The sequence below is a fragment of the Prionailurus bengalensis genome, chromosome E1, assembly GCF_016509475.1.
Source record: "Prionailurus bengalensis isolate Pbe53 chromosome E1, Fcat_Pben_1.1_paternal_pri, whole genome shotgun sequence".
Taxonomy (NCBI): Eukaryota; Metazoa; Chordata; class Mammalia; order Carnivora; family Felidae; genus Prionailurus; species Prionailurus bengalensis.
The window spans coordinates 53178701-53192830 of NC_057347.1; the positions used below are offsets into that span (position 1 = coordinate 53178701).

At 49.7% G+C, this 14130-nt stretch overlaps 1 protein-coding gene across 2 annotated transcripts in view; it reads right to left on the reverse strand.

The window, feature by feature from the left end:
* SLC39A11 (solute carrier family 39 member 11) overlaps positions 1-13863 on the reverse strand; it is a 342686-nt gene extending 328823 nt beyond the window's left edge. The window contains exons 1-3 of one of the 2 annotated variants that reach the window (XM_043585143.1): positions 13724-13863; positions 10047-10165; positions 5353-5391 (exon numbers count right to left, since the gene is read on the reverse strand). In XM_043585143.1, the coding sequence (XP_043441078.1) occupies positions 5353-5391; positions 10047-10154 (147 nt within the window). In that variant the 5' untranslated portion in view covers positions 10155-10165; positions 13724-13863. The remainder of the gene's footprint in view (positions 1-5352; positions 5392-10046; positions 10166-13723) is intronic. The other variant, XM_043585144.1, reaches the window with a different exon arrangement.
* Between the last annotated feature and the right edge of the window lie 267 nt (positions 13864-14130).

A 14130-nucleotide genomic window follows, 5' to 3' on the forward strand; every position in this document is an offset into this window, starting at 1 on the left:
ACCAGACATCAGCCGGGAGGCACTGTGGTTTAAGAGGGAAAGCTCTGGAGTCAGACTGTGTGTTCAAATCCTGCCTCTGCTCACCGTGGGAGATCCGGAACAATTCATTTACACTTGCTATGCCTATTTCCTCAGCTGTAAAGTGGGAGTAAATAATAGCACATGTTACATACCTCATGGAGTCGTTACGAAAATTAAATTAGATGGTCGACACGAAGTGCTCAGCAGAGCACCTTGTAAACAACAAAGGTGCAATAAATACTATCTATTATAACCATCTACAATCTCTCCCAGCTTTAGGGCACCTGAGAGGCTCAGTTGGTTAAGCATCCCGACTTCGGCTCAGGTCATGACCTCACAGTTCGAGAGTTCGAGCCCTCATCGGGCTCTGTGCTGACATCTCGGAGCCTGGAGCCTGTTTCAGGTTCTGTGTCTCTCTCTCTTTCTGTCCCTCCCCTGCTCACCCTATCTCTCTCTGTCTCTCTCAAAAATAAACATTAAAAAAAAATTTTTTTTTAAGTTGTAAAACTCTTCCGGCTTTAATGCTGTAATACTCTAGGTTTCTTTTTCTGCCTTTTTTTTTTTTTAATGGTAAAATTTCTCCCCATTAAGTTCACACCTCAGGCAAAACATGACGGCTGACATGGGTACTAAGAAAAAGACAACGATTATGAAAGACTTAAAAGAGTCTAAACCTTTTTTAGGAGTCAGGAGGGGGGGGGTGCGGCAGAAGGCAAATGGGATTCTCTGAAGAGTCATTTAAGGAGAACTGATTAATGCTTCCAAGGCCCTGCTAATGAGGGAAAAAACCACCTGTGAAATATACCGCTAAGCACATTTAAAACACCACGTCCTTTGTCCCAGGAATCTCCTTTCTCGGTGCACAATTATATATTGTATAGATACATCACTGCAGCATTAAAGCAGAGACGGGTGTCAATGCACATACAACACATGCATAAATATATCCCGCTGATCTGAAAACATGTTACATCTGTGCAAAGTACAATGGGACCCCAGTCAACCGACTGATGGCTGGCTTTCCCTTTTCAAGATATTTACTCAAAGCATCTCAGAGCGGTGCTGAAGGCTAGCAAGCCCTGTGGCATGTTTATGCCGATACTTTGTACGTGCATAATAAACAGTTCTCCAAGGAGCTGCTCATGGTTAACAGCGGTGACCTCTGAGAAGCAAGGGGGGGGGGCACGGGGGGGGGGGGAGGCAGGATGATTTTCTTCTTCTTCTTTTTTTAACTTCTAATACATCTGCATTTTTATACATTCCACTCTGTGACCAGAGAGGATACATCAAAATGCTCTGGACCGGGATTTCTTGCTGTGGCACCACGGACGTTTTGGGCTGGGTAATTCTTTGGGGGGGGGGGGGGCTGTCCTGTGCACTGGAAGGTGTTTAGCAACATCCCTGGCCCCTACCCGCTAGATATCAGTTGTCACAACTGAACATGCCAAATGTCCCCCTGCAGCGGGGGGTAAAACCGCCCCCCCGTTGAGAACTACTGTCCTAGCCAACAGAATGGCTGTGTTAAATACAAATTATTCCCATGATTAGTACAAGTGGTTATTACAGCTCAGGCCACCTGGGCTCTACTGCCTTCTCCCTAGTTTGGGGAAGCATTTATGAGAACCCACTACTAGTCACCAAGGCCACTGGTATTTCCTGAGTTTTGAGTCTCAACAGTCTCCCACAGCACACTTTTACTTTCCTCCATGTATCTGGTGACTTTCCAGAAGTTCCTCCTGTGGAACTAGCTCAAGGTCAATTTCAGAAAACTAAATCCTATTTTCTTTAAAAATAAAAGAAAAAAGCACACACATGTAAATAATTTTTAGAATCTCTTTTTTTAACAACTACATTAAAAAACGGAAGTAAAACTATTTTATTTTAGATCCTCATACTTAAATGACCACAAAAGAGTGGCCTGATGATTTTTTTTTGGGGGGGGGGGAATTACATCTAAAATTTTCATGTTTCATTATGCTCCCAAATTTATTCTTACATGTCCTGAAGACTATTATTCTCTGCTTTTCCTTGTTTGTTCCCTTTCTTGTTTCATTTTGTTTTTTGCTTTTTGCTATATAAACCTTACAGTGGCTTTTGCCCTAAAAGAGCCACCTAGAACAGGAGACACAAATGCCTAGTCAAAAGCAGAAAGACAGTACAGAACAGAGTTCTTCAAATTCTGTATCTATGCAACCCCTAGAAGAATTTTTGAAAAACTAGGTACCCCCTCACTCCTTTTAAAGTTAACATTTAAAAGGTTTTCATCTTGAATTTCAAGAGGTGCAAACTCATTTCCGGCATATAAATATCGATTTCTGTTTCATCAGTCAATTAATTATATCCACTGGGATCTAAACAGCATAGGGATTTGATTCCCACTCTTACTCTAGTGATTCATTCATATATGCACGGACAAATATTTTATCCTCTTAAAATATAAATATAAACATATATATATATAAACTGTATGTTCATGTTTTACGTACTCTTCTGTTCACAGGCTACATCCTAAACACACAAAAAAGCGAACTCTTCTTGAAAAGTCCCAAAACTTACATCATTACTTTTTCTCCCAGACTCAAATTTCAATTCTCTTTCCCCAGAGAATTTTACCCTAAAGCAACTTCTGTTTTACGCTAGAAAGTCTATTAATGATTTATTTATCCTACTTCTTTGTAATATAAATGTCTATATACATTTTAATTTAATTTTTAGGAAAATTCACGTGAACTTAGGCCTCTAACTGCTTAAGTAACAATTTCCCAGATTGAGTTACCATTAAAATGATTAGTGGTAGAGAACAGATTTCTAACAACAAAAATATAATACACTGTTTTACAATTACTAAACACTAAAAAATAATTTTTTTTGGAAATGTGTATTTTCATGGATGAGGCCCCCCCCCCTTGTTTTTTCCATTCACTCATACATCCATGGACAAATATTAAGTGGTCATCACTAGATTAAGAGTTGGGAATCAATTTTGTTTCTATTTTTCTTGCCTTTTTCTTTCTTTTTTAAACATAAGCAAAGAGGAAATGTGTTCGCATAAATGATGGAGAAAATAGATACTTTGTTACAATAATGTCATTTTGTTCTCTGAATTTTATCCAAGTTACAGGCCCCAAATCCCAAAATGGTTTTTAAGCATCGCTCTGCAAACAATTTGATTAGATCCACAGTCAAAGGGCGAGACATGTCTGAACCACTTAAGGATTTATGCCCAGGGATCGGTGATTGGAGGCCTCACTTTCTCCACTCCAGCACCAACATCGCAAGCGTTCCCCAATTTATGCGTGGAGACTTTGCCACCTAGGGACAGGGTAGTATGGCAAGAGTGCGTCTATCTTGTAAAGTGGGAGAGGGCAAACGCGGAAGGGGACTCGGGCAAGGAGCACCTCGGGCTGCCAGGGTGTCCTCACCAGAGTGGGTTTCAGGAAAGACAGCCTGTGGCCGCTGAGGACCTGGAAACGGATTTCGTGAACACTCTCCGTGCCTCTGTGCACCACCGGGAGCGCCTCTGTGTGCCCTGGAAGGTCCACGGACCCCAGTCTGACGGCTGCTGACTTAGGCGACCTCTGGGAGACCCCATCCCCAGGCCAGTTTTTGCAGATCACAGTAAAAAGGCGGCAAAGGAACCAAATCCTGATCACCCGGAAGAGAAAACCACGTGGTACGGGACTTCCGGTGTGACGAACACAACCTGAACATCGCACCACGGTATATGCGTGCCTGGGAAGTGGGCTTTGAACTCCCCAAACCCCAGGCTCTAACGCCCGGCTCACAGATCGGGGAACCGGGGAGCAAGGTACACAGCCCCCCACCGAGGAAGCCCTCAGCCAAATTCACCATGTGGGACACTCTACGGATATAAAAGACCCAGTGTCTCCAACAAATTACTGGAGTGAGAAAAAAAAAGGGGGGGGATTGTTAAGAATAAAAGGCACTTAAAAGGTATAATCGAGGGGCGCCTGGGTGGCGCAGTCGGTTAAGCGTCCGACTTCAGCCAGGTCACGATCTCGCGGTCCGTGAGTTCGAGCCCCGCGTCGGGCTCTGGGCTGATGGCTCAGAGCCTGGAGCCTGTTTCCGAGTCTGTGTCTCCCTCTCTCTCTGCCCCTCCCCCGTTCATGCTCTGTCTCTGTCCCAAAAAATAAATAAACGTTGAAAAAAAAAATTTATAAAAAAAAAAAAGATACAATCTATATGAAAATCTTGCTCAGCTGCTGATTCGATGACCCCTTTGAAAAACTGGAAGAGGGGCGCCTGGGTGGCTCGGTGGGCCAGGCGTCCGACTTTGACTTGGGTCATGATCTTAAGGCAAGTGGGTTCAGGTTCTCTGCGGTCAGCGCCAGAGCGCGCTTTGTTCCCCGTCTCCCTCTCTCTGCCCATCCCCAGCTCGTGCTCTCTCTGTGTCTCAAAAATAAAATAAAAACATCAAAAAAAAATTTTTTTTAAGAAAAAATGGGAGAAAATCTGCTGTTAGGTTACTTACAGCAAGTAGTTGCTAATTTGGGTAAGTGTGATGAGGGGATTATGTTGTAAAAAAACAAAACGAAACAAGCCATCCGGTTAGAGATGGGGATTTAACTTTCGGGTGAACTTAAACGATGTCTTGGATTCGCTTTAACAACATATTCCGACCTCTCAAGAAGGTTGGGGGAAGTCAGCAGAAATGAAATTAGCAAAACATCGGTAATGCTTGAAGCTGAATGATGGCTACCTGAGATTCTCTCCACTTTTTTTAACATGTTTGGAGATGTCAATTAAAAAAGGGCTTTTAGGGGCGCCTGGGTGGCGCAGTCGGTTAAGCGTCCGACTTCAGCCAGGTCACGATCTCGCGGTCCGTGAGTTCGAGCCCCGCGTCGGGCTCTGGGCTGATGGCTCAGAGCCTGGAGCCTGTTTCCGAGTCTGTGTCTCCCTCTCTCTCTGCCCCTCCCCCGTTCATGCTCTGTCTCTCTCTGTCCCAAAAATAAAAATAAATGTTGAAAAAAAAAAAAAAATTAAAAAAAAAAAAAAAAAGGGCTTTTAAAGGGAAGGGAAAGAGAGAAAAGATATTTAACTAGCGCCGTGGAGGCCCTTCCTAAAAACCACCTCATTTCACAAGTCCTGAGACAGCTGCCCTACAAGCAGGCCTCTCTCGCTGAGAGGTGGGAGCATTTCAATAAGCTCGACGGTAAGTAGGGGCAGAGATACGAAGGGGCCATTAGCACCTGGAGCCCAGAGAGATGCATCTAGGTGGCAGGAAGAGAGACTGGACATACCCCCTTGGCACAGAAATGTTAGAATAAGCATGTCTCCGTTTTACATCGCTCCTACTGACACGCTACTTACCCCTGCAGCAAAGCCAAGACTTCCATCCAAGATCCGCCTCTGAAAATATAAACAAGATGTTTCAGAGTCTGAGGGATGAGTCTGGGGATAAGAGGAAACCATATGATCTAAGAGAGCCGCATGAATAAAGACTGGCCCGTGCCTAAGTTTGTCAACCTGTCCAGCTAGAAGCCTGGATTGGAACCTTTATCAAATGGGCCAAGAACCAGGGGGAAGGTTTTTTGTTTTTTGGTTTTTGGTTTTATTTTCAGCCTTCCATCCATCCCACAGCCAATCAGAGTTTTTTTCAGTGGTGCTTGGCTTCCACTGACCCACGTGTTGTCTTTTACCTGGCTCTCCTGTGAATGATAACTGTAAACCTTTAGTAAGTAGCTGGCCTAAAAGATGGAAATTGGTAAGTGTTGGTAGGGACCATGGGGACCAAGCAAAACTCTCCCACACTGCAGGTGGAGGGACAAAGTGGCACAACCACCTTGGAAAACGAACTGGCAGCAGCCAGCGAACTGGAAATGAACATACCCTACGACCCAGCAGTGCTGCCCCTGAGTAGTGAAATCATCACCTAACAGGAAGGCCTACTTGGACTCACCGAACACGTTTCCAGAGAAGCTCTCAGCAGCAGTACTTGTGAGAGCCAAAGCTAGAAACTACCCGAACGCCCCACCAACAGTAGCATGGATGCAACAATTAGGAAGTATTCACACAACAGAATACCACACGGCAATGAGAACACACACGACATATGCATGAATGGAGCCCATAATCAGGCAGGGGCATGGGGAAACTGGAAAATAAACAGAGTGGAATCAGCCAGACGCAGAAGAGCGCATACCATATGATTACTCCATTTATATCATGTACGGAAACAGAGAAAACTAATCTCTGCGGGCACAGGCTAGGAGAGGGATTGCTCTTGGCAGTGGAGGTTGGGGATGGAGGGTAGGGATTAGAAAGGATCCTGAAAGGCCGCTGTGGGGCTGGTGCTGTTCTAGTTCTTGACCTGGGTACTAGTTTCATAGGCGATCGTGAAAAATCATCAAGCTGCACACTTATAAAATGGGCGCCTCTTGAGGCACCTGGGAGGCTCAATCGGTCGAACGTCGACTTTGGCTCAGGTTCTCATGGTTCGTGAGTTCAAGCCCCACATCGGGCTCGCTGCTGTCAGCACAGAGACCGCTTTGGATCCTCTGTCCTCCTCTCTGCCCCTCCCCACTTGCACGCGTGCGTGCTCGCTCGCTCGCTCTCTCTCAAAAATAAATGTTAAAAAAATAAAAATAAAATGTGAGCTTTTCTATATGCATTTTATATTTCCATTTAAAAATACTTGTTTAACTTTGTAGTCTAAGTTAGGAACATAATCTATAGCCCCGTGAACACATTACAGGCTGGTTGAGGTGATTACCCCAACTGCTCAGCCCTCTCCCACCTCTGAGCGGCTGGAGGTGGACGGAAAGTTTTGACCCCAGGAAGCCATACAAATGACATTTTCCTCTAGGCGTACCATGACATAAGCAAAGTTGGCCAACCAAATAATTTAATGAAACCAGACAGATCTAATAAAGAAGTCAGGTAAAAAAATTATTCTATCAGCATTCATCTGGATCCTGAAAGGAGAAAAATTATACTTTTTAAGTTTTCCCACTTTTAGACATTTACTTCAAGGAACTAATCAGCTAGGTGCTCAAAGGTGTATGTTCATCACAAAAGTATTTCTAAAGACATTAGGAGAAAAGACATAACAGTTGGGGAAGGGCTACATAAACTGCAGACCATCCTTACAACAGAATATTACACGCCCGGTTAAGTAACCGAAGTGATCAAAATAATCAAAAAAGCATTTAGGGATGTAGGAAGAATGTTTATGATACCAAGTGAGGAAAACTAGTTGTAAAATATTACATAAAATTTGATCCCTGTCATGTAAAGAAACAGATACAGGTAAGTTTATGTATACGCGAATATAACTGAACTCTGGATGAACAGGTTCAGGGCTTGGAGTTTTTTTTTTTTTTTTCTGAGAAGCACCTTTTTTATTATTTAAGCTTTTTCATACGTTATGAGTTTCCTACAATTAAAATATATTTTAAAGCAAGAAAACAAATTTTGAGCGAAACTTTTTTTTTTAATTTTTTGTAATGTCTATCTATTTTTGAAAGAGAAAGAGACAGAGCATGAGAGGGGGAGGAGCAGAGAGAGAGGGAGACACAGAATTTGAAGCAGGCCCCAGGTTCCGAAATGCCAGCACAGAGCCCAACGCGGGGCTCGAACTCACAAACCGTGAGATCACGACCTGAGCCAAAGTCGGACATTTAACCAACTGAGCCATCCAGGCGCCCTTGGGCTAAGAGACGTTTGAGAGCAACTGTGGAGGGCAGCGTCCGCGTGTCTACTATCCCAGGTGACCCTCACTGCAGCCCCCATCTTAGCCGAATGGAAGCTGAGGTTTGCTGCGGGGACCAGAGCACATCTCTGTGAACTCCTGTCTCTGGCCACCTTTGCCTCCCAACACCGTGCCTCCCCCTTTTCATGCAATCTGCCTGTGCAGAAAGGGTGCCTGTAGCCCACCCACGCCTGCAACCTTTGCAAGGTCCTGCTTGCAAGGCTGGTCCTTGGCTGGCTTCTGGGAACGTGGTGCTTGAACTGCCCCCTCCATTCCCTGGTAAGGGTGGGTCAAGGTGCCTATGCTGGTTTCCAGACAAGGTCGTGGATGCAGGACACCTGCTCTCCTTCTGCAAGTCTGGAATTTCAGCAGCATGTACTGCCTTCATGAGCACCCCCGGTACAATCCTTGGGGCTGAGGCTCCACAGGGTGCCCCGGGCGGACACATCACGTGTGTGTTAACTGCGTTTTCCTTGCTGGGGGAAGGAATGCCCTCGTTGGGCCCCTCACAGGAGGCAGGGAGCATCAAAGGCCTGTGCACGGATGTCCCCAGACTCCGCCTATATCCTTCTCCTGCTGATCCTTTCAATGTTCAACCTTAGCCATGAGTACAACTATATTCTGGGTGCTGTGGGTCCTTGTAGTGAATCACCAACCGTGGTGACGTTCATGGGGAACGTGCCTCCACACAGAAGTCTTCAGCAATTTCTCCTACTGACCTCGGTGATTATAGTAACACAAGACAAATTAGGGGCTCTGAGGCTCCACAGCAGAAGGGGGCACCTCGGTGAAGAAGGGAAGTCACCTGTTTCCTCCCAAAGTGCCCCCAGAGCGTTGGCCCGGGCCACACGGGGCTCTGGGGCCCCATCCACCGTCGTGCTGCCGTTCACTCAGCCCTCGGCAGGGCAGCACGCCTGGGGGCAATGAGACCTCTCCTCAACGCAGGGTAACTACGGAAGATACAACCACGGGCTGCCCTGCTCTAGAAGGGCACAGAGACGGGACCCCAGAAAACCTGGCGTGACTGTCGTGAAGGAGGAGGAGGTGACCTGGGCCCTCTCCTGTGCCACCTGGGTGTCTCTCATTCAGGGACTGGGTTTTGAAAGGTTTCACTACCTGCCAAGGGCAAGCTGGGATGCCGGTGGTGTGAGTCTCAAAGGCTCCAAACCTCCCACTGAGGAGAGGAGGGGGAGGGCGGTGGGGAAGTCAGAGCTTACCTGACAGCAAACACCCGTCTTACTGGTCTCTAACACAAGAGCGTCTGGCTTGCCAACTTCCTAGGCTGTGTTTTCCTTTCCAGATCCGGCTCACGGCATGTTTAAATGGATCTTAAATCACTCCCTCGCTTATCACGCCTACGGTTTCTAAGGCAGCCTGCTGAAGGGTGCGGGGACTTGACAATTCCTCAAGATAAAGATGGGTTGACCGCTCCAGGCCTATGGACCGAAGGGGTCAACGGCTGGGGAAGGGGAGGGAATCTCAGGTATATGAGATGGGCTGGGGTTGTGGAGTGGGGAGGGGTATGTGGTATGTGTCGGGGGGGGGGGTGAGTGAGAGTGGGGGGGCTGTGTGATACATGTGGGGTACGTGAGGGTATATGGGATGTATGGGGTGGGGGCATATGGAGAGATAGGGTGTGGGCTGGGAGGATTGTGGGTGTGCACATGGAGGGGCGGGGGTAGGGGAGTCTGCGTGGGGTATGTAGGAGGAGTGTAGGGCATGGGGGCGGGAGAATGTGGGGGGGTGGGGGTATAGGGGTGCACGGGGTGTGTGGGGGTGGGGTGTGGAGGCACCAGGGTGAGTGAGGTTGCCGGGGGCAGGGGTAGAGGATGCACAGGGGTGAGGGGTGGGGTGGGGGTCTGTGGGGGCAGGGGGAGACAAGTCTGTGTGTCTCCATCCCAGAGAGGGTCGGGGAGAGAATGAAAAGATGGCATCAATGAGAAGGGGAACAGATACCCTTCCTTTCCCCAGGGCTTTTCAATCATCCCAGCTAGCTCAAGGACACAGGGCGGGACGGCTAACCCGCCAAACTGACCACCTGCACCAGGACTGAAGGAAACGAGCCGGAAGCTAGAGACCAGGCAGGAGCTAAAGGAGGCTTAATAACTGGGCTCCCTTCCTCCTCCCTTCACACCAGGAGGGGATCGGAAGCCGGGTAGGGAGAGGAGGAGGGAAAAACAGGACCTAGAAAGACCACAGAGGTGAGGAGGCGTGGCCAGTGGCCTTACCCGGGGAAACCTGCCCTTTGTGGTTTCAGAGCTTGCCAAGAGCCCCGCCCCCTGCAAACTTCAGAACCCAAGCGATGCCAACTCACCTGTCCACTAGAGAATATGAACACGAGAGCTGCCCCAGCTGCCGTCAGCCCCCAGGTGAAGAAGGTCCCCAGCAATGCCTGGAGCACAGAGTTGTGGCCTTGGAGCATGCTGGATACAGCTGTGTGCAGAGGAGCAAGAGGGGGGTCAGCCGCCGGCGGCGCCTTTCAGGGACACCTGCACGTGCTAAGGTGTCCTGACACCCTCCACCTGAGCCGGCCCATGATCTGGCTTGGCGCTATGCACCTTTCCGCCCCGCCATCCCTCAGCGGCCTCAACAACCCGGCACAGACCCGGCCTCTTCGTCCAGCCCCACACGTATCAGAAGTCATCTAACCCTGCACACACAGACCTGGGGACGCCTAGGGAGACGCCAGAGGAGCCCACGGAAGAGCTTAGGACATTGGGGAGATAGTTCCAAAGAGAAGAAGTTCATAAAATGTGGATTATTCAGCGGGGAGGAAGAGAGCACGGGGAGGGTCTGATTACAGCCTTCTGCCACATCCTGCCTACTCCGGCTGCCCTTGCCCAGCATCGGTTCTGTCTCCTCCAAATACAGGTGACTAACTCAGATTCCCTCTTGAAGCTCTCCCACCTAAGTCCTGACCAAACCTTCAATGGCTCCCCATGGCCTGCCAAGGGCATACCCCACCGACTCTTTTGCCACTACCCCCCCCACCCCAAACTCCCGCTCAGCTAGTCATTTGTGGCACCTTCGGCAAGTCCCAGATCGTCCTGCCTCCAAGTCACTCTTCATCCGGTTCCCTCCCAGAATGCCTTCCTTCCCTCGTTCCAGCCAGCAGGCCCAGAGCACCTTCTAACGCCAACTTCGACCCCTCTCCACGCCTGTCTCCATGCACACCTGCGGTGCTTTCTTTGTATGGACTCGCCTCCTATATCTTTTACATCATTAGTTGCTTAAGAACAGGGATGATACCTTTTCACACCTGGCACCCCTATGAAATGGGGCTTCCTGGCATCCAAAAAACACTCGTATTGAAAAGGGCCAGCTTATGGGGCGCCTGGGTGGCTCAGTCGGTTGAGCGTCCGACTTCGGCTCAGGTCATGATCTCACGGTCTGTGAGTTCGAGCCCCGCATCGGGCTCTGGGCTGATGGCTCAGAGCCTGGAGCCTGCTTCCGATTCTGTGTCTCCCTCTCTCTCTGCCCCTTCCCTGCTCATGCTCTGTCTCTCTCTGTCTCAAAAATAAATTAAAAACTTAAGAAAAAAAAATTAAAAAAAAAAGAAAGGGGCCAGCTTACCTTGATGGGACACTCAGCAAGGACAAGGAGAGGGAGCTAGAAGAGGGAGCATTTCCCTGTCAACTGAGCACACCGCCAATGAAACGGAACTCACACTACTGCCCACCAAGGAAAGAAAGGGAAGTACCATTCCTTCTTGTTTCCGCTCAGCGGACCTCCTCTAGACTTGAACACGTTTTAAATTCTAGCTCTGACACGATAGGGGATCAGAGTCTTGCTGTGGAAAGTTACAAGGCAGAGAAACCCATTTGTTGAAAAGCCCCGTGTTCCGGTACACAAACATCAGGGCTCACAGCCTCATCTCAAAGGGCTCATTCAACTGCCCACCGGTCTTCCAGCTCCCACAGGGCTGGACACGACCCCACGGGGCTCAGCCCAGCCAGGTCCCAGAGCTCTGTGAGCGTGGACCAAGAGCTAAACACGCTGACTCTGTTAACCCCGTAAGGAAACCGTGGCAGAGGGTGGACGGGGCCCTTATGCCAAGGGGCTCAGCAACGTGGACAGGACTCCAACCTGGGAAGGCTGTGGGTCCCCAGGTGAGCCCAGATGAGCCCAAGCCCAGCTCCCTTGCCAGGAAACCTCTAAGAGAAACAGCGTCTATGGATTCAGATGGTGTCTAAATAAAAACTCAGGAAAGGGAGTGCCCCCAAGAAAGAGAAAATAATATATTTTTTTAAAAACCCACCCATTTACATACTTCATCATGTTAGGTCCCCCTAAAATGAGTGGTTTGTGTTTCTCTGTCAACCAAGACATCTGGATCATTACCCCCCCAACCTTCTAATTCTGGCTGCTTGTGGATAAAATTTAAAACAGCGTTTGCAAAGAAAGGCACACAGCTGTCACCCCTTAGTACTTATCATCTAAGACAGGTCATAACAAACAAACAAAAAATAAACACAATTTTTTTTTTTTCAGTACTGAATGTGCCTTTTAACAGCTACAGAGAAGAGGAAACCACATACATTTGCCAACAGGCCAAAGTCAACGTGGGCTTTGTGGGTTCGCCACCAAGAGAGCTCTGGGTGTAGCGGTGGGGGGGGGGGCCTGGTTTGAGGGACAGCACTATCCCAGCCTGTCTGCATCTACCTGAGCACCCAAGATAGAAGGGAAAGGATCAGCAAGGCCAAGCACGCCCTTTCCGTCCCAAGAATCACAGCATTTACCATTGAAAATGCAAACCCGGTGGCCCTGGGAGAAGTTTCTTCCATGTGCTGTTTTAAATCCTCACTGCTCGAAGGGTGGTCCCCCTCGGGAGCCAGTTAGAAATGCAGGATGTTGGGCCCCACAGGGGGACTTGCTGAAACAAGACTCTGCATTTTATCAAGTTCTGTGAGGGAGTCTCACACCCATTAAAATGGAAAGCATTGCTCTAACCCTGGCGCTTCTAGGAGGCCCAGAGCCTTGAAAGTGACTTCTCCTGCCCTGCGAGGGAGGGACTGGCAAGACTGGCACAGAGTCCCAAGTGAACGAAAAGTTTTCTCCAATAGGTCGGCCAGTAAGTGGCACCTGGGGAACAGGGGCGCCAGTCCCAGCACCGCCCGCGATGGGGCTCAGACTTCCTTGTGGGCCGGATGTTAATACATAAACGTGGATTAATTTGCAAGAGGGAGGATTATTCTCTGCCCTCCCCAACTTTAAAGATGTGTGCACACATTCTTCTCCAGCTGCACAGGAGGCTCCCTGACTGATACAGGATTTCTTTTCTCTCCCTCGCTAACCTGTTGCCCTGCCTCCCAGAGCCGGCCTCAAGGTGTTGATGATGTTGGAGAGGTGGGAACAGCATTTAATGAAACTGCACACACACACACACACACACACACACACACACACACTCGCTCCCTCCACGAGCTGAATCCAGCAACGGGATTCAGGCTTGGGCCGATGGGACTGTGGAAAGTTCTCTGATACCTCACTGCTCCAAGTGTGGTCCGGGGGCCAGTGACCCCGGGGAAGGGTGACAAATGCACATGCTCAGGCCGGCTGCACCGTCACCAAATGTCCAGTCAGGTTCAAAAGGCCGTGCTGCTCCCCAGGATGAGTGGGAGGGGACGCGGACTGCCCCGCCTCTGCTCCCCCCCCAGGGCCCCAGGGCCCCAGGGACACCCCCCCACACACACCCGCACGCCCACCATGAACCGCCGAACAAAGAGGATTTGGTGAACCACTGTCAAAGGAAGGCAGGTCAACACCCTCCAGCCGACCCCGGCCAGGGGGAAGAGGGGGCTCCGGGCACCCCTCCCCTCCTCTGCCACCTGCCACAGCCATCCGGCTTCTCCCCCCGACCCCCTCCTCTCCCCGGAGGGCACCGCCTTCCAAACTCCATTTTGCCCTTCCAGGTCCCACACTCTCCTGAGGGCCCCAGACCCCGGGCCTCCGGCCCAACCAAGGCGCTGAAGGGAGAAAGAGCTGACTCACTACGGTGCCCTCTCAAGCCCCCACTCCACTTCCATCAGCCCCGCTGCCGCTGGCTCGGCCGGCTCCTCTCCCGAAGTCACTTCCTGCTTCCCTCCCGGCACACGTGTCCCTCCAGCCGCCAGGCCCCTCCCCGCCGGCTGCGACTGGCAGATCCCGCCTGAAGAATCAATTCTCTGGTTCACAGCCCTCTGCAGGCTCGGGAGCAGATGGGGCGGGTGGAACAGAGCCCCAAGGCCAAGGGGAGAACATTCTGCTTGTACAAGCCTCTGCGGTCTCCTATGAAGCCGCAGACACCACGGGGAGAGAGCGCCTCGTAACGTCCCTGATATCATTTATGTCACTACACTTGGCAGCTGAGTGAGCGGATGGGGGGGGGGGGGGGGGGGGGGGCGGGGGGAGAGGAACCT